General features: G+C 42.7%; 1 protein-coding gene across 13 annotated transcripts in view; it reads right to left on the bottom strand.

Annotated features, from left to right (window-relative positions):
- Positions 1-19,122, bottom strand: part of SAP130 (Sin3A associated protein 130) — a 36,375-nt gene extending 17,253 nt beyond the window's left edge. For 6 of the 13 annotated variants that reach the window (XM_048865209.2, XM_075132247.1, XM_075132252.1 and 3 more), the window contains exons 1-7: positions 18,999-19,122; positions 17,776-17,893; positions 16,017-16,255; positions 14,862-15,020; positions 9,803-9,914; positions 1,318-1,442; positions 168-292 (exon numbers count right to left, since the gene is read on the bottom strand). In XM_048865209.2, coding sequence (XP_048721166.1) covers positions 168-292; positions 1,318-1,442; positions 9,803-9,914; positions 14,862-15,020; positions 16,017-16,255; positions 17,776-17,887 — 872 coding nt within the window. In that variant the 5' untranslated portion in view covers positions 17,888-17,893; positions 18,999-19,122. Of the gene's footprint in view, positions 1-167; positions 293-1,317; positions 1,443-9,802; positions 9,915-14,861; positions 15,021-16,016; positions 16,256-17,021; positions 17,134-17,775; positions 17,894-18,998 lie in introns of those variants that run through there. The other 7 variants (XM_075132245.1, XM_075132253.1, XM_075132248.1 and 4 more) reach the window with 3 other exon arrangements.
- Between the last annotated feature and the right edge of the window lie 802 nt (positions 19,123-19,924).

Below are 19,924 nucleotides of genomic sequence, written 5' to 3'. Positions count from 1 at the left end.
TCACTCATGTGCTGTATCAATTGGACCTCAGCAGAGAAATCTCTTCAACTCCTATACAGTATTTCTGACATTCACAGGGGTATCAGCCTCCTCTGCTCCCCTTCCTGCGGTCTATATGAATGTCAGGAATCTTGGGGTTCCCCAAGACACTTTCCTTATGTGTTTACCTCAGGATTGATTCCGTAGCATGTGCTGCTGTTGTAGTAATAACTGGAGACTGAGCTCTTGTGGTGGAACCTGGTGCTATTACAGCAGGAGGGATGGTGCTCGATGTCGTCACAGGAGGACGAGACTGTAAAGACAACAGAATAATAAAAGTAAGTCACAATGGTGCAAATGAGAAAGTATCTGGGAAATATTTTGATAAAGCCAAATTTCCTAGATCTCAGTATAAAATACTGGCACTTGGAGATGTTCCCAGTCTATAAAACTCTTTTGTGAACTCCTAAGAAGCTCTGGCCTGGTTTTCAGAGCAGAAGCATCAGAGGTAGTTGATGATCAAAAGCAGTTAAAAGACCAGATATTATGGAAACTGTTCCAATGATTCAGCGCTTCCATATGCTATTAGAAAATATGTTTTTTATTTTGATGCTTTCCATTCATGACTACCAAACGTTATCTATACTATACACAGTTATGCAAATGTGGTTACATTTGAACATAACTATAAAAATATGCAAAAAGAAAAGGAGTACTTGTGGCACCTTAGAGACTAACCTTAGAGACTAACTAAATTGGTTAGTCTCTAAGGTGCCACAAGTACTCCTTTTCTTTTTGCGAATACAGACTAACACGGCTGTTACTCTGAAACCTATAAAAATATGCACAACATTATATGGAATCAGACATCCACATGAGCATGCACCCCTTCACCATCTCATTTTAAATATATAGATTTCCTGGTCCAGTATTTAGCTTCTATCACCCTGATCAAACTGATTTAAAAGTCTGAGCATAAAGTAACAGCACAAACTCAAGCCAGGCCTTTTTGGACTTAAATAAAGTTTTCACGCACATTCAAAATTAGGACTCCTCCAGAATTTAATCAGTTTGTAGACAGTTTAAAGGTCTAATCTCCAGCTCATAGTTAGCCTACAAAAAAAGGCCTGTAAAGCTTTCTGAATGATGCTGCCAATGCCAGCTTCATAAGGCTGGGGTGTCTAAGTAACAAAAACAGAAGGGATGGTTGCCAATGGCAACAGCCCAGTAAATAAAGGCTGCTAATCTTACATTCTGGGTGGATTCCCCCTACAAGTCAGAAAGATCTCTGAATGAACAGTAATAGAGTGTCTGCAATACAGCATGATTGCCGCTTGCCTGGATTGGTTGATGAATGATGTGCTGAACAGCTGGCTGAGCTGTTGCTGCATTTGGCAACTGTGAAGCTGGCCTCAGAACTGTGGTTACTTTAGAGCTGGACATCACAGCAGCTGCTGCCGCACCTGAGGAACAAATCACGTGTGTTATTGCAAAACATATCAAAATGACTGAATTACCAATATACAGAGAGGCATGTAAAATTAAAAAGGTCATAAAGGAGTTTTTAAACTAAGGGCTGGGAGAAAGCCGACGGGTGCAGAGGAGCATGTGGTTCGAGCAGACACATCCCTTAGTGGATTTATTAAAGGGGATTCTCTATATCCTAGTAAAGAGGAGAGGACAGAAGTGGATAAACTACAAATGGGAATTGAAGAGAAACAGTCAAATGAAAAAGAGTCCCATTGATTTACATCACTTGAAGGCAGACAACTAAATACTGACAAATTTTGTAATTGCCTGTATACAGATACTAGAAGTCTAAATACTAAGATGTGTGAACTTGAGTGACTGGTATTAAATGAGGCTATTGATATAATAGGCATCACAGAAACTTGGTGAAATAATGATAATCAATTGGACACAGTAATACCCAGGGTACAAAATATACAGGAAAGACAGAGTAGGTTGTGCTGCTGGGGGAGGGCATTACATGTGAAAGAAAGCATACAGTCAAATATAGTAAAAATGTTAAACGAATCACACTGTAGAAATCTCTATGGACAGAAATTGCATGCTTGAATAGTTAAAAGCATAGCACTAAGAATACACTACCGACCACCTGAACAAGATGACGACAGTGATTGTGAAATGCTCAGGGAGATGAGAGAGGCTACAAAAACAGAAAACTCAAAAATAATGGGGGATTTCAACTATCTCCAAACTGACTGGGTACATGTCTCCTCATGACAAGATACAGAGATACAATTTCTAGACACAATTAATGACTGCTTCTTGGAACAGCTAGTTCTGGAACCCACAAGGGGAGAGGCAATGCTTGATTTTGTCCCAAGTGGCAAGAGGTGATTATAATTGAACCGCTCCGTAACAGCGACCATAATATAAATTTAATTTAATATCCTGGGGCGGGGGGAAGGGGGCACACACACCAAAGAACCCTACCTCAGTAGCATTTAATTTCAAAAAGGGGAACTACACAAAAATGAGAAAGCTAGTTAAACAGAAATAAAAGGAACAGTCACAAACAAACAAACAGTCCTGCCTGTAAGCTGCATGGAAACTTAAAAAACACCACACACCACAGAGGCTCAAACTGTGTGTATACCCCAAATAGAAAAAACAGTAAGAGAAGAGGGAAAAAAGTCACCATGGCTAAACAGAGTAAAAGAAGCGGTTAAAGACAAAAAGAGTCCCTTTAAAAATCTGATGTCAAATCCTACTGAAGAAAATAGAAAGCAGCATAAACTCTGGCAAGTAAAATTAAAATGTCTAGTTAGGCAGGCTGAAAAGGAATTTGAAGAGCAACTAGCAGACTAGAAGACACAAAAACTTTATTTCAAGTACACCAGAAGCAGGAAACCTGCCAAACAATCAGTGGAGCCACTGGACAATTGAAGCACTAAAAAAGGACACAAGGAAGACAAGGCCATTGAGGAGAAGCTAAATGAATTCCTTACATTGGTTTTCACTGCAGATAGGAATAAATGGTCAGTTTTCACAGTGGAGAGAGGTAAACAGCAGAATTCCCCAAGGATTTGTATTGGGACCTGTGCTGTTCAACATATTCATAAATGATCTGGAAAAAGGGGTAAACAGGGAGGTGGCAAAGTTTGCAGACGATATAAAATTACTCAAGATAGTAAAAGTCCACAGCTGATTTCTAAGAGTTACAAAGGGATCTCACAAAACTGGATGACCGGGCAACAAAATGGCAGATGAAATTCACTGCAGATAAATGCACAATAACGCACACTGGAAAACATAATCCCAACTATACACACAAAACGATGGGGTCTAAATTAGCTGTTACAACTCAAGAAAGAGATCATGGACTCGTGGATAGTTCTCTGAAAACATTTGCTCAATATACAGCAGCAGTCAAAAAAGCTAACAATGTTAGGAACATTAGGAAACAGAGATGTTGAGACAGAAAATATCATAATACCAATATATAAACCCATAGTACGCTCACACCTTGAATACTGTATGCAGTTCTGGTTGCCCGATCTCAAAAAAGATATATTAGAATTGGAAAAAGTACAGAGAAGGGCAACAAAAATGATCAGAGGCATGGAATAGCTTGCATATGAGGAGAGATTAAAAACTCTAGGACTGTTCAGTTAGAAAAGAGACGACTAGGGAAGGATTGATAGAGGTCAATAAAATCATGAATTGTGTGGAGAAAGTAAAAAAGAAAGTGTTTTTACTTCTTCATATAACATGAGAACCAAGGGTGACACGATTAAATTAATAGGCAGCAGGTTTAAACAAACATAAGGAAGTACTTCTTCACATAATGCACAGTCAATCTGTGCAACTCATTGCTGGGGATGCTGTGAAGGCCCAAACGAAAACTGATTTAAAAAAAGAATTAGGTAAGTTCATGGAGAATAAGTCCACCAATGGCAATTAGCCAAGATGGTCAGGGATGCAACACCATGCTTTGGGTGTGCCCAAGCCTCTGACTGCCAGAAACTGGGTCTAGATGACAGGGAGTGGATCACTTGATAACTGCCCTGTTCTGGAGCATCTGGCACCAGCCACTGTCGGAGAACAGGATACTGGGCTAGACAGACCACTGGTCTGAGCCACTATGGCCATTATGATGTTCTTATTTTATATTTCTCGTTTTCATTCTAGTGATGCAACTTCAAAATTAGGGCTAAAAATGATGATACTCAAGAGATACAGAAAGGATTTTTTGGCCTTTATTGCTAATTCCAAAAAAAACAAACAATCTGCTTTGTTGGATCTTTTTCTGCGCTGTTAAGGAGGATGAAAGGCCCAGAGAAGGAGAGCAGTCAACAGGAACAGACGGAAACCTTCCCATAGTTGGGACTCTCCTTCCAGATGATATTGGGGTATCCCCTCGCACTGGGGTTACCTCTCAGGGGGAGGGAACTCCAGTCATTAGGAAAAGGCAGGTGTTAGTAATGGGAGATTTGATCATTAGAAACATAGATAGCTGGGTTTGTGATGACCGGGAGAACCGTATGGTGACTTGCCTGTCTGGTGTGAAGGTTGCGGATCTCTCGAGGCATCTAGATAGACTTATGTATAGTGCTGGGGAGGAGCCGGTGGTCATGGTACATGTAGGTATCAATGACATAGGAAAGGGTAGGAAAGACGTCCTGGAGGCCAAATTTAGGCTGCTAGGAGAGAGACTGAAATCTAGGACCTCTATGGTGGCATTCTTAGAAATGCTTCCAGTGCCATACGCAGGGCCAGGTAGGCAGGCAGAGCTTCAGAGTCTCAATGTGTGGATGAGACGATGGTGTAGAGAGGAGGGGTTTAGATTTATTACGAACTGGGGAAACTTTTGGGATAGGGAGAGCCGATACAGGAAGGATGGGCTCCACCTAAACCAAAGTGGATCCAGACTGCTGGCACTTAACATTAAAAAGGTTGCAAAGCAGTTTTTAAACTAAGAGATGGGGGAAAGCCGACTGCTGCAGAGGTGCACGTGGATCGGACAGAGAATTCTTTTAGAGGAGAGTCTATTGCTAGAGATTCTCTAGGTTCTAGTCAGGAGGAGAGGATGGAAGAGGATAAAGTATGGGCCAGATCAGAGGAGAAACATTCACATAAAGAATCCGACACATCAGAAAAGGGCAGACAAATAAACAGTGACAAGTTTTTAAAGTGCTTGAACACAAATGCTAGAAGTCTAAATAGTAAGATGGGTGAACTAGAGTGTCTCGTGTTAAAGGAGGATATTGATATAATAGGCACCACAGAAACCTGGCAGAGTGAGAACAATCAGTGGGACACAATCATTCCGGGGTACAAAATATATTGGAAGGACAGAACAGGTCATGCCGGGGGGAGTGGCACTACCTGTGAAAGAAAATGTAGAATCAAATGAAATAAAAATCTTAAATGAATCCACATGTTCCATAGAATCTCTATGGATAGTAATTCCATGCTCTAATAAGAATATAACAGTAGGGATCTATTATCGACCACCTGACCAGGACAGTGATAGTGACGATGAAATGCTAAGGGAGATTAGAGAGGCTATCAAAATAAAAAACTCAATAATAGTGGGGGATTTCAATTATCCCCATATTGACTGGATACAAGTCATCTCAGGATGAAATGCAGAGACAAAATTTCTCAATACTTTGAATGACTGCTTCTTGGAGCAGCTGGTACAGGAACCCCACAACGGGAGAGGCAACTCTCGATTTAGTCCTGAGTGGAGCACAGGATCTGGTCCAAGAGGTAACTATAAGAGGACCGCTTGGAAACAGTGACCATAATATAATAACATTTAACATTCCTCGGGAATGATGGGAAGAATACCTCAACAGCCCAACACTGTGGCATTTAGTTTCAGAAAGGGGAACTATGCAAAAATGAGAAAGATAATTAAACAGAAATTAAAAGGTACAGTGACCAGAGTGAAATCCCTGCAAGCTGCATGGACACTTTTCAAAGACATCATAACATAGGCTCAACTTAAATGTATACCCCAAATTAAAAAACACAGTAAAAGAACTAAAAGAGAGCCACCGTGGCTTAACAACCACGTAAAAGAAGCAGTGAGAGATAAAAAGGCATCTTTTAACAAGTGGAAGTCAAATCCTAGTGAGGTAAATAGAAAGGAGCATAAACACTGCCAAATTAAATGTAAAAATGTAATAAGGAAAGCCAAAAAGGAGTTTGAAGAACAGCTAGCCAAAAACTCAAAAGGTAACAACAAAATGTTTTTTAAGTACATCACAAGCAGGAAGCCTGCCAAACAACCAGTGGGGCCCCTGGACGATCGAGATACAAAAGGAGCACTTAAAGATGATCAAGTCATCACAGAGAAACTAAATGAATTCTTTGCTTCAGTCTTCATGGCTGAGGATGTTAGGGAGATTCCCAACCTGAGCCGTCTTTTGTAGGTGACAAATCTGAGGAATTGTCACAGATTGAAGTGTCACTAGAGGAGGTTTTGGAATTAACTGAGCAACTTAACAGTAACAAGTCACCGGGACCAGATGGCATTCACCCAAGAGTTCTGAAAGAACTCAAATGTGAAACTGCGGAACTATTAACTATGGTTTGTAACCTGTCCTTTAAATCAGCTACTGTTCCCAGTGACTGGAAGACAGCTAATGTAACGCCAATATTTAAGAAGGGCTCTAGAAGTGATCCTGGCAATTACAGACCGGTAAGTCAGTACTGGGCAAATTAGTTAAAACAATAGTAAAGAACATAAATTGTTGTGCAAAAGTCAACATGGTTTCTGTAAAGGGAGATCATGTCTTACTAATCTATTAGAGTTCTTTGAGGGGGTCAACAAATGTGGACAAGGGGGATCCAGCGGACATAATGTACTTAGATTTTCAAGAAAGCCTTTGACAAGGTCCCTCCCCAAAGGCTCTTACGTAAATTAAGTTGTCATGGGATAAGAGGGAAGATCCTTTCATGGATTGAGAACTGGTTAAAAGACAGGGAACAAAGGGTAGGAATAAATGGTAAACTTTCAGAATGGAGAGGGGTAACTAGTGGTGTTCCCCAAGGGTCAGTCCTAGGACCAATCCTGTTCAACTTATTCATAAATGATCTGGAGAAAGGGGTAAACAGTGAGGTGGCAAAGTTTGCAGATGATACTAAATTGCTCAAGATAGTTAAGACCAAAGCAGATTGTGAAGAACTTCAAAAAGATCTCTCAAAACTAAGTGATTGGGCAACAAAATGGCAAATTAAATTTAATGTGGATAAATGTAAAGTAATGCACATTGGAAAAAATAACCGCAACTATACATACAATATGACGGGGACTAATTTAGTTACAACTGATCAGGAGAAAGATGTTGGAGTCATCGTGGATAGTTCTCTGAAGACATCCATGCAGTGCGCAGCGGCAGTCAAAAAAGCAAATGAGATGTTAGGAATTGTTAAAAAAAGGGATAGAGAATAAGACAAGAGAATATCTTATTGCCCTTATATAAATCCATGGTACGCCCACATCTTGAATACTGCGTACAGATGTGATCCCCTCATCTTAAAAAAGATATACTGGCATTAGAAAACGTTCAGAAAAGGGCAACTAAAATGATGAGGGGTGTGGAATGGGTCCCATATGAGGAGAGATTAAAGAGGCTAAGACTTTTCAACTTGGAAAAGAGGAGACTAAGGGGGGATATGATAGAGGTATATAAAATCATGAGTGGTGTGGAAAAAGTGAATAAGGAAAAGTTATTTACTTTTTCCCATAATATAGAAACTAAAGGCCACCAAATGAAATCAGTGGGTAGCAGGTTTAAAACAAATAACCGGAAGTTCTTCTTCACACAGAGCACAGTCAACCTGTGGAACTCCTTGCCTGAGGAGGTTGTGAAGGCTAGGACTATAACAGGGTTTAAAAGAGAACTGGATAAATTCATGGGGATTAAAAGTTAATGGCTATTAGCCAGAATGGGTAAGGAATGGTGTCCCTAGCCTCTGTTTGTCAGAGGGTGGAGATGGATGGCAGGAGAGGGATCACTCGATCATTACCTGTTAGGTTCACTCCCTCTGGGGCACCTGGCATTGGCCACAGGATACTGGGCTGGATGGACCTTTGGTCTGACCCAGTATGACTATTCTTATGTTCCAATTTCTTACATTTAATAATGTTATTTTATAAATCTGATCTTTTTCAATTCCAAACTATTGAAATAAGTGAGTAGGAGTAACTGAAATACCCTGCATATTAGATGAATGTGTAAAAAGTGGTCTAGCAATTGTAGTAATCTATCTGCATCTGCTGAAGTACAGAGGAAAGATGGATGCACAATAAATGGAATCTATCTTTTAAAACACCACAGCAAAATGCCTGGTATCAGTTCAGTAATCTGTCTACTGTTTGCTGTGCCAAAATGATCAGACATCTACAGTGTGAAAAAACTGCTTTTCCGAATCTAGTTATCACCCAAAACATCAAGCATTTCAACAGCAATTTTAGCTCACCGAAAAATCAACTGTTTGTGTTTACAAGAGGATCACAAACATAATGATTCACTCCAAATATTATGCAGTCAAATAATTTGATGGAAAACATACCATTTCTACAGATTTTGCTCAATATTATCTAGAATGAGTAATTTAACATGAAGAAAATACGAACAAGTCATTGCAAACAGACAGACTAAAAATAAAATAAGTATTAAATGAAAATACAAAGAGCAATTGATGTTAAAGTGGGTTCCCCACAAGGCACAAATAGACACAAATTAAACGCTCAAAAAACGATGACAAAAATGGGTACATGCAATTTCTTCCATATGGGCTGTAAAAGACTGCAAATACAGCTACACACTCTTTCCCAAATACTTTGGTGAAATACAGTTTTTCTCATGCAAAATATTGCATGCACAAATATAGGATCACTGAAAGTGCAGCATGCCCAGAGTGCATGTTCTTTAGAGCTGTATACCTGTTTGTGAATGAAAATCACTATTAAGAGTATAGAGCAGTATTTTTTAAAAATGAGCTTAAAGTAAGTTTTAGATTTCTTTCTTGAGCAACTGCATAATATTGTGATCTAAACATACCGATGTTCCATGCAAGTACAGAGGACAAGGAGATGGAAAAAAACTTTGGTAGGTGTTTTTTTGTATCAATCTGATTTTACCTAAGACTGGAAGCCCAATTCATAGACCTTAAGGATAAGCCTGCTATCAGAAGCCTGATAGACTTAAATTATCCCTCAAACAGCAATCATGCTAGCTGACCTAGTCTCTCCTCTTAAAGTGACTGATGTTCTGCTTTACAACCTACAGAAAGAGAGCCTGAAACCCAACAGCCAAAATCAGGGGAGAAGAGACAAAAGCCTACACAGCTAGAACAGTTATCTCAGACACAAGTCTGAATGTGGGCCACTCAATACAATAATACACTTTACTGCAGAATAGGAATGATATTGTGGCGGATGGGTAGGAAAGGAGACAGACTGCAAGGCATAGTAAGCAACCAGGAGCGAGCAGTGAATAAGCCATGACATTTTGCACAATAGACCTACCTAAACTAGGCCATGTTTTCTAAAGTACCCCACTGTTTTTCCAGCAGCGTTCAAACAGAAGAGGTGCTGGTGGCTGCCAGCATACTAAGCACCATCATGTACACCTGCACTAGGCAGTTTTAGAAAATATAACACTTAAAATGCCAGCAGCTATCTGGAATCCTATTTACATTAGCATTCTTACCGCTGGAGTGATACCCGCATTAACAATAGTGGGAAATTTTAAGGGAAAAAAGAAACTAGTGTAGATGCAGCCTTCCTGAGCAGGTGTGAAAAACGAGTCATTTTTACAGGCCATGTTGACTTCACCTCGGGGTAAGTGAGAAGCTCCAATGTGTAAAGGGGGACCAGGAGCACTACTTCGGATGATAGACATCTGAAGATTTGTTGCCATGATATGCTGCACGTTACTGGAATGTCCCTGCAGGGAAAAAAGAGGATTCCATGAGAAATGTTGCCCAGAGAAAAAGATCACATTTGCAGGTAATTGCCCATGTAAAAGGTTAAAGGCAGCAACAAACCACATTTAACAGTTTTGTGGAAAAACACCAGTATGCAGAGACATTATAAATGAGGGGGGGGTACAGACAAACATTTCTGTAGGATGAAGCTGCAGCCTCCTTCCATTTTCAATGAAAACTCTCCAACACACATCTACTCAGGCAAGTATGTGTCAGTTACCAATTTCTCTTTCTCTCCAAGTCACTGTCCCATTTCAATTCGGCAGGTGGCATTTCTGCATCTATTGATCTCTTTAGACAGTTCATATCACTCCATTCAGTAGAATTAATAGAAAGATGGGAGACTAGGAAGAACTGCAACATATTAAATTAACTCCCCATATTTCACTTGTAACTGCCTTTCCAGGCATATTTAGGAACATCACTTAAAAGGCAATAATTGGTGTGAATCCCTAGTAGGTAGAAACACCTACCCTAAAAATTCGTGAACAATACTTGCTAACCAGTTACAAATAAAGTTTAGTAGGTATCACACTTATGTTACATTATGTTTCATTAAACACTTTATGTTAACCTAATGGTATTTCACTTGCTAGAGCTGAAAACTGGTTTTGGCAAATGAGCTTTGAAACGCAAGTTTCAGGAGCATGCTTTTGTGTTAACTCCTTGACAGGTTTCAGAGTAGCAGCCGTATTAGTCTGTATCCGCAAAAAGGAGTACTTGTGGCACCTTAGAGACTAACAAATTTATTTGCGCATAAGCTTTCATGAGCTACAGCTCACTTCATTGGATGCATACAGTGGAAAATACAGTGGGGAGATTTTATATACAAAGAGAATATGAAACAATGGGTGTTACCATACAGACTGTAACAAGAGTGGTCAGGAAAGGTGAGCTATTACCAGCAGGAGAGTGTGGGGTGGGGGAACCTTTTGTAGTGATAATCAAGGTGGGCCATTTCCAGCAGTTGACAAGAACAGTAGGAGGGGAATAAACAAAGGGAAATAGTTTTGCTTTGTGTAATGACACATCCACTCCCAGTCTTTATTCAAGCCTAAGTTAATTGTATCCAGTTTGCAAAAAATTCCAATTCAGCAGTCTCTCATTGGAGTCTGTTTTTGAAGTTTTTTTTGTTGAAGAATTGCCACTTTTAGGTCTGTAATCGAGTGACCAAAGAGATTGAAGTGTTCTCCGACTGGTTTTTGAATGTTATAATTCTTGACGTCTGATTTGTGTCCATTTATTCTTTTACGTAGAGACTGTCCAGTCTGGCCAATGTACATGGCAGAGGGGCATTGCTGGCACATGATGGCATATATCACATTGGTAGATGCGCAGGTGAACGAGCCTCTGATAGTGTGGCTGATGTGATTAGACCCTATGATGTTGTCCCCTGAATAGATATGTGGACACAGTTGGCAACGGGCTTTGTTGCAAGGACAGGTTCCTGGGTTAGTGTTTTTGTCATGTGGTGTGTGGTTGCTGGTGAGTATTTCAGGTTGGGGGGCTGTCTGTAAGGAAGGACTGGCCTGTCTCCCAAGATCTGTGAGAGTGATGGGTCGTCCTTCAGGATAGGTTGTAGATCCTTGATGATGCGCTGGAGAGGTTTTAGTTGGGGGCTGAAGGTGACGGCTAGTGGCGTTGTTATTTTCTTTGTTGGGCCTGTCCTGTAGTAGATAACTTCTGCGTACTCTTCTGGCTCTGTCAATCTGTTTCTCCACTTCAGCAGGTGGGTATTGTAGTTGTAAGAACGCTTGATAGAGATCTTGTAGGTGTTTGTCTCTGTCTGAGGGGTTGGAGCAAATGCGGTTGTATCACAGTGCTTGGCTGTAGACAATGGATCGTGTGGTGTGGTCAGGGTGAAAGCTGGAGGCATGTAGGTAAGTAAAGCGGTCACTAGGTTTCTGGTATAGGGTGGTGTTTATGTGACTTTTGCTTATTAGCATCGTAGGGTCCAGGAAGTGGAGCTCTTGTGTGGACTGGTCCAGGCTGAGGTTGATGGTGAGATGGAAATTGTTGAAATCATGGTGGAATTCCTCAAGGGCTTCTTTTTCATGGGTCCAGATGATGAAGATGTCATCAGTGTAGTGCAACTAGAGTAGGGGCGTTAGGGGACGAGAGCTTAGGAAGCGTTGTTCTAAGTCAGCCAAAAAAGGTTGGCATACTGTGGGGCCATGCAGGTACCCATAGCAGTGCCGTTGATTTGAAGGTATACATTGTCCCCAAATGTGAAATAGTTATGGGTGAGGACAAAGTCACAGAGTTCAGCCACCAGGTTTTCCGTGACATTATCGGGGATACTGTTCCTGACGGCTTGTAGTCCATCTTTGTGTGGAATGTTGGCGTACAGGGCTTCTACATCCATAGTGACCAGGATGGTGTTTTCAGGAAGATCACCGATGGATTGTAGTTTCTTCAGGAAGTCATTGGTGTCTCGAAGATAGCTGGGATGCTGGTAGTGTAGGGCCTGAGGAGGGAGTCTACATAGCCAGACAATCCTGCTGTCAGGGTGCCAATGCCTGAGATGATGGGGCGCCCAGGATTTCCAGGTTTATGGATCTTGGGTAGAAGATAGAATACCCCTGGTCGGGGTTCTAGGGGTGTGTCTGTGCGGATTTGTTCTTGTGCTTTTTCAGGGACTTTCTTGAGCAGTTGGTGTAGTTTCTTTTGGTAACCCTCAGTGGAATCAGAGGGTAATGGCTTGTAGAAAGTGGTGTTGGAGAGCTGCCTAGCAGCCTCTTGTTCATATTCCAACCTATTCAAAATGACGACAGCACCTCCTTTGTCAGCCTTTTTGATTATGATGTCAGAGTTGTTTCTGAGGCTGTGGATGGCACTGTGTTCTGCACAGCTGAGGTTATGGGCGAAGTGATGTTGCTTTTCCACAATTTCAGCCCGTGCACGTCGGCAGAAGCACTCTATGTAGAAGTCCAGTCTGTTGTTTCGACCTTCAGGAGGAGTCCACCCAGAATCTCTCTTTTTGTAGTGTTGGTAGGAAGGTCTCTGTGGGTTAATATGTTGTTCAGAGGTGTGTTGGAAATATTCCTTGAGTTGGAGATGTCGAAAATAGGATTCTAGGTCGCCAAAGAACTGTATCATGCTCGTGAGGATGGAGGGGCAGAAGGAGAGGCCCCGAGATAGGACAGATTCTTCTGCTGGGCTAAGAGAATAGTTGGATAGATTAAGAATATTCCTGGGTGGGTTAAGAGAACCACTGTTGTGGCCCCTTGTGGCATGTAGTAGTTTAGATAGTTTAGTGTCCTTTTTCTTTTGTAGAGAAAAAGAAAGAGAAAAAGAAAGAGAAAAAGTCTCTACATAAAAGAATAAATGGACACAAATCAGACGTCAAGAATTATAACATTCAAAAACCAGTCGGAGAACACTTCAATCTCTTTGGTCACTCGATTACAGACCTAAAAGTGGCAATTCTTCAACAAAAAAAACTTCAAAAACAGACTCCAACGAGAGACTGCTGAATTGGAGTTAATTTGCAAACTGGATACAATTAACTTAGGCTTGAATAAAGACTGGGAGTGGACGTGTCATTACACAAAGCAAAACTATTTCCCTTTGTTTATTCCCCTCCTACTGTTCTTGTCAACTGCTGGAAATGGCCCACCTTGATTATCACTACAAAAGGTTCCCCCACCCCACACTCTCCTGCTGGTAATAGCTCACCTTTCCTGACCACTCTTGTTACAGTCTGTATGGTAACACCCATTGTTTCGTGTTCTCTGTGTATATAAAATCTCCCCACTGTATTTTCCACTGTATGCATCCAATGAAGTGAGCTGTAGCTCATGAAAGCTTATGCTCAAATAAATTTGTTAGTCTCTAAAGTGCCACATCAACTCTTTGACAAGCATTCACACCAAAGCCTTGCCTACGCTCAGAGCTTTCAGAAGTTCTCCTCTACTGGTCTGGTGTGGGACAGCACTGGTGGGGCTACAAAAAGCAGAACTAGTGTAAACCAGTTGCTTACCAATACAACAACTGGACTTGCTTTGAGTAGAGTTAGACAACAAGGTGATTTAAAAAAAAAAAATCAAACAAACAGCATCCATTTATACTAGCATGTCCATTGGTTGAGCAGCAACAGTGGGAGAGTTTAAGAAAATGCTTATTATTTCAGTCTGCTTGCGGGTCAGTATGCTACCACCTTGTATGTTCTGTCAAATGGAGTCTCAAAACTAAAACTAGTAGCTTTCTAAAAGAGTAAAATGATAGCTTCACCTTTGCAGAAGGGATTGTGCTTTGTTCTGAAGAATGAGCCTAAATCAGCAGATTTCTACAGATTTATTTGGCCCCAGCTTATCAGATGGACCAAAGGAGATGCAACTGTCACCTGCCTAGGGCAGTGGTGGGCAATCTGCACGCATCAGGGTAATCTGCTGGCAGGCCGCCAGACAATTTGTTTACATTTGCATGGCTGCCCGCAGCTCCCAGTGGCCACAGTTCACCATTCCCAGTCAATGGGAGCTGTGGGAAGTGGCAAGGGCCACAGGGACGTGCTGGCCGCTGCTTCTCGCAGCTCCCATTGGCCAGAAACAGAGAACCACGGCCACAGGGTGCTGCGTGTGGCCGTGCAAATGTAAACAAACTGGCAGCCCGCCAGCGGATTACCCTGATGGGCCACAGGTTGCCCACCACTGGCCTCGGGTTTTAATGGGGTGGGGCCCTACGGCCCTTGCTTCATCTCCCTACTCAGCTGCATTTTTCTTATACATTGCTGGGGATGTCTGCTCTCAACTCCACACACTCTTGGTGGTTACTAATACTTTGGGGAGCAATGATGGAATAGTTCATCCCCCTCTCAAGGTTTCCCTGCTCTACTGATGGTTTCTGGACAGAGGAACTTCCAGCCAACATCCCATTTTAGTAAATAACAAGGGAGGGAAAAAGGAAACCTGTTGTCCACTGATTGTTGCCACAGGAATAGCTGAGGCTTGTGGGATACTGTTTTCCATGGTAACAGTAACCTGCCCAGGAACCTTGGTGGGAGCTGACATTGTAGAGGGTGGAGCAGGAGCAATGGGCCGGCTGGGCATGGTGGGCTTCACAGGAGGCTGCAAGAAACAAAAAAATAGTGACAATTCAATCCAAGGAAGTAGAGATCTCTCCTAAAAAAATCACAGCCTGGTGAGGTTTGCATCAATAGCGCTAGCAGGATGTGTGTGTTTTCAGGGGAAGGGAAGAAGCATGGGTCCCTTTCAGGTGAGAGAAACTGGAAGGAAGCAACTCTTCATAATGTCTCCTTGTGAACATTACTTAGCACAGCAGAACCCCAATCACACCTAGACACTCTGGGAGATACCACAGAACAAACAAACATCACAAATACAGCCGAAAAGCCAAACAAGAAAGACATCAGTATCCTGATTTACTTTTTAAAAAGACCTTTCATCTCCCTTTTCTCTTCCCTTCTTAACCTTTAGATTTTCTGCATGATACTTCTTCTGCCAATTAGATCTTAGATCATGTTTAGTTAAGGCTTAGATGGAAAAAGAGAAAATGGCTGTAATCAACCCTTTGCTCAAGTTACAACCATCCCTTACAAAGGTCCCCTTTTTGTGTCTTCTTAACCCCATCCTCACAAAAAGGATTCTGCCCAGCTATAGGAATTGCCTAGTTTGTGCATGATTCTTCATAACTTCGTTTTAATGCTCTATTTATATGTACAAGTGAGTATCTCACTGACATTCTTTCCTCCCTCTTCCAGGAAGGAATAGGGGGTTGTAAAATTGATTTAGATCATCCTTAATCTAAGAAATAAAGTAAGCGGAAAGGCCACAAAATGCTACCTAGGGGCTGTAAGGTTCCCAATCTGCCATCTGGAGTAGGGGCATCACACCAAAGAGGCACATATTCACAGAAAAAGAGCACAGAAAAAGAGCTGAATAAATAAATTAGGTAATTTATAGAAAAGAACATTTTAAGTCAAGAGAAGGTAAATGAAACACAACTTTGAAATTAGCCTAGAGTTGTTTGACTGCACTGGGAAAGTATTAACTCCTCTGGTGGCTTATTTTCACTATCAACTCAGTCATGAGCCACCTCTTTACCTTCATAAGTCCCTCTGAAAAGGAAAGTGGCACTGCTGGAGTCAGATGTGCCGGCGGAGCGGTCACTGTAACTGCAGCACCAGATTGGACCGTATGGTGCTGTGCCAACATCTGAACCTGTGGGTATGGCCGAACAACCACTGGTTCCTGTTTCTCTTCACGAGACTGTAGAGAGCCACCAGGGCCCATGTGCTCTCTGGGAGCAACTTCTGACTCTCGATTAGATTCATCACTCACTGCTGAGGAAAGAAAAAAGAAAAGAAGAGGATAAAAATGGGTAAGAAGTATGGACTCTTGCCCACAAGCCTAGAAATGGAGTGCAAAATGCATACATACAAAGGCAGTTTGTTTAAAACCTCCTGAACAAGAGACATTCACTACTCCTGGTATGAAAAACCTGCTCGAAAAACAAAAGTCTCCAGAATGTCATCAATCCTCCTGCAAAGCGTGCTCTGCATTCCTCTTAGAGCCCTAAGGATTATCCCCACACATCCTGGTCTAACCCAAGTCACAATCGTCTTTCTTAAAATAAACCTCTAATTGTAGCCTCTCTTTAAAGTGAATAATTAAATTTAAATGAATAAAATAAGCTGATCAAGACCATCACGCAAATGACTAAGGCCTCATGACATGGATTCAATTTAATTTTTTATTAAAGACTTCACTAAATGCAAGATTGTCCAACCACTTCATCTAATTAAAAATAAGAATAAAGCATCAAAGCAAAAAACTATAACAATCAAAACACAAAGCTGCCACAATGACAATGATAATTAGACTAAAATTGGAATTTCTGTTTTATTTCCATCTCATAAATTCATATGAGCACAAGAAGCTCAGCTGTAAACTGTATTTAAACACTAGTTATTATTAGGCAATCAAAACCTATGTAGAATTTGTTTTATACTTACTGTACAACTCTCAGAATCTCCTACCATAATTATGCATTTGATTACTAAAAACATACTTCCTTCCATCTTACTCTGTAAGATCAGATTGACTTACTGCTGGAGGCATCAGTAATGTGGCAATTCTCACTACTCAGGCCCTGATCCTGCAATGAGCTCCAGGTCGGGGCAGGCATCTGGTAGCACAGACCTCATTGCAGAATTGGGACCTAAGACATCAAACACCAGTCAAGAGTTATGGAGATAATGAAACAGTAACAGGTATTTCTAAAGTGGGTTTGAAAACTATCGGACATATAGTCTTATTTAGCAAATAATTAAAGGAACATTGACAAATCAATTGTTTTTTTAAAATCCACTTTCTGACAGTGTCCCTTTAATACATCAGCCAATCATACAGTTCTATTTATAGGTGATCATGGTCCATGTTTACTTCTGTGTGGTTTGCTCTGAAGCCGCTCCCTATAGTTCCCACCTACCTGTGATTTCTTTGCATTCTCCCCTCCCCAACTAGAATGTCCTACACCAACTATAATTTACTTTTTAGATAATTTCTAAACAGGGGCTTGTGGTCAAAATGTTTTTGCTAACATTGTTTTCCTAAGGCAACTTGCACATTCCCAGCCCACACTGATCCAGTACGACATGTGGGGAGTGGAAGAAGAGCTTCTTACAATTCTTCAAATTAATATACCTAATTATATCAGAGTTTGAGTCATGTCTGTCCTTGATGTGTTTAAATATCCACAATCATTTCAATAAAATTCTGCAGAGCACGCAGAAAATTGTCTCAAAATTCCTCAGAATGAAGCTGTTTGGCAGGAAGAATGAAACTCCAATAGCTGTCTTACCTGTGGTTGTTGGGTTTATCAGCCCTGTAGATCCACTGGTGGAAATTGGGGGTGGAGCTTGTCCTAGTCCCGCAGGAAGGGCTCCAGAACGGGGAAACTGCTGAGAACTCATTCCCACCTGCACAAGACAAGGAATATTTTAAAGCAACATAATCCTAGCAATATGTTCAACTAACTATGCTAGAGCTGACCCGGATGAGATTTGATCCCTCCCATGTCATCCAGGGTCTGAGGTGACAATTTGTAACACGGGACAATTGGAGAATGACTATGAATTTTAATGGGGAAAAAAAAATCTGGTTTGAAAGCAGACACGTTCTCGCTTGGGAATGGAAGCCGGAGAGCGGTACACACCGGGTGCCCGACGTTTCCACAGTCTGATCCCCCGCAGCGCGGAGTTCAGCTGGGCTATGGATGAGAGAGACCAGATTTGGGAGGGCGAGGGGATGTTTCTCAGAGGGGCACTACCCGGGAAACGTGAGCAATGCTCTATACACAGCAAGCGTGACCCCGGGGCTGCGCGGCAGCAGCTCGGAACATCTGCTTTACCCAGCCCCCAGCTCCGAGAGAGGGAGACCCCGGGCACCCCCCGGCCTGCAGCGGGGACCAGCCCTGCGCAACGGGCCAGAGGGGCTGTTACAGCAGGGACCACCATAAACCGGCTACTCGCGCCTCCGCTGATTGGATGGAGTAGCGCAGGGACCACCATAAACCGGCTACTCGCGCCTCCGCTGATTGGATGGAGTAGCGCAGACGGCATCACTAGTCCTGCGCCAATCCAGGATCACGCTGGGCCATGAGCCAATTAAACGCAGAGCAAGGCTAGTACTCTCAACCAATCGGGAGCCCGTCCTATTGATGACCTCACGAGAGAACTAGCCAATGGGATAAGAACCTACGGGCCAATAGGGAGCAATTCTCCACGGCAGATTCCGCCCCCTATTGCTGTGAGGGACGCGCAGAGCCCGGATGTTCACAAGCAATAAAGCGCAGCGGCCAGCAACAAACCATTTGTACCCGCAGGGCAGCTTGAAACAAACGCGGGTAGCCCCCCGCTAACGCCCGCGGGGGAAGCAGCTCTTGGCCCCCGAGAAACCGCAGCCGGGTCTCCTTTCAGCCTCCCGCGATCCTCTCCTGCCGGGTCCGCTCCAGTCGCCCGGACTCCGGCTCCGAAACCCCTTTTCGGCCGCACCGCGCGCGGAGGTGTCCCTGAGCTGGCCTACCTGCTGCCCTGCGCGCGATGCGGCCTCGCGCAGCTGCTTGCGGACTTGTTTCACCCGCTGCCACCGATGCTCTCTTTCCACCGCCGCGGCCACCCTCCGCCTGATTGGCTCCGGTTGGTCCCGCCCACAGCGGCGTTGTCCCGCCTAGTCTGCGCAGGGATAGGCTAAAACGGCTTCGCGAAGGGGTTTCTGGGAAACGTAGTTCAAACCGAGGGGGCCACAGATACAATCCTGCTAGAATACGGAAGAAGGCGGGGCCTGATTTTGCGCAATGATTGGCCAGGACAGTGGCGACGCTGGGCCCTGACGGAAATATAATTTGCATCCAGGGTAGTAATAAGGTAATCTCGCGAGATGTGCTTTGCGTGGAGGTGTAGAGAGCCTAGAACCAGGTTCCCTGTATCGCTGAGCCTTCTTGCGGGTTGCAGCCCTGTGCCCGGCGGTGGGGCTTTGGCTTCACTTCGAGCCCGGGCAGTGGTTCACCCGGGTTCCCATAGCTGCACGAGACCGCCTTGGCAGGCACAGCGGATATAGCTTCATACCTGAAGCGAGCTCTTATTTTGCCCGGCAGATACCAAGCTGTAAGCAGCTGCTCAAACAGTTATTTTTTCATAATCTTATTAACGTTTTTAAAAGTTCATATAAACAAAATAGCATTTCAATAAAACAATCACCTCTGCATAATCCCTAATTTTACCATACAAACCCTTTAGGACTCAACAGAGAAATGTGAACTACTTTGCAATAAGGAGTATAGCGTGTATAGGGGAAGGCTGTGGGAATGGGAGCTTGTTAGGTTGGGTTTGGAGGAGAGAGGAATGTAGATAATAATAGGACCTTAGCTCTTTTCATCAGTAGACTTGAAAGTGATCAGTGTCCTTATGCCCATTTTACAGATGAGGAAATTGAGGTACAGAGATGAAGTG

Source organism: Caretta caretta, chromosome 9 (assembly GCF_965140235.1).
Source record: "Caretta caretta isolate rCarCar2 chromosome 9, rCarCar1.hap1, whole genome shotgun sequence".
Classification (NCBI taxonomy): Eukaryota; Metazoa; Chordata; order Testudines; family Cheloniidae; genus Caretta; species Caretta caretta.
This window is presented reverse-complemented; position numbering and strand designations above follow the sequence as displayed.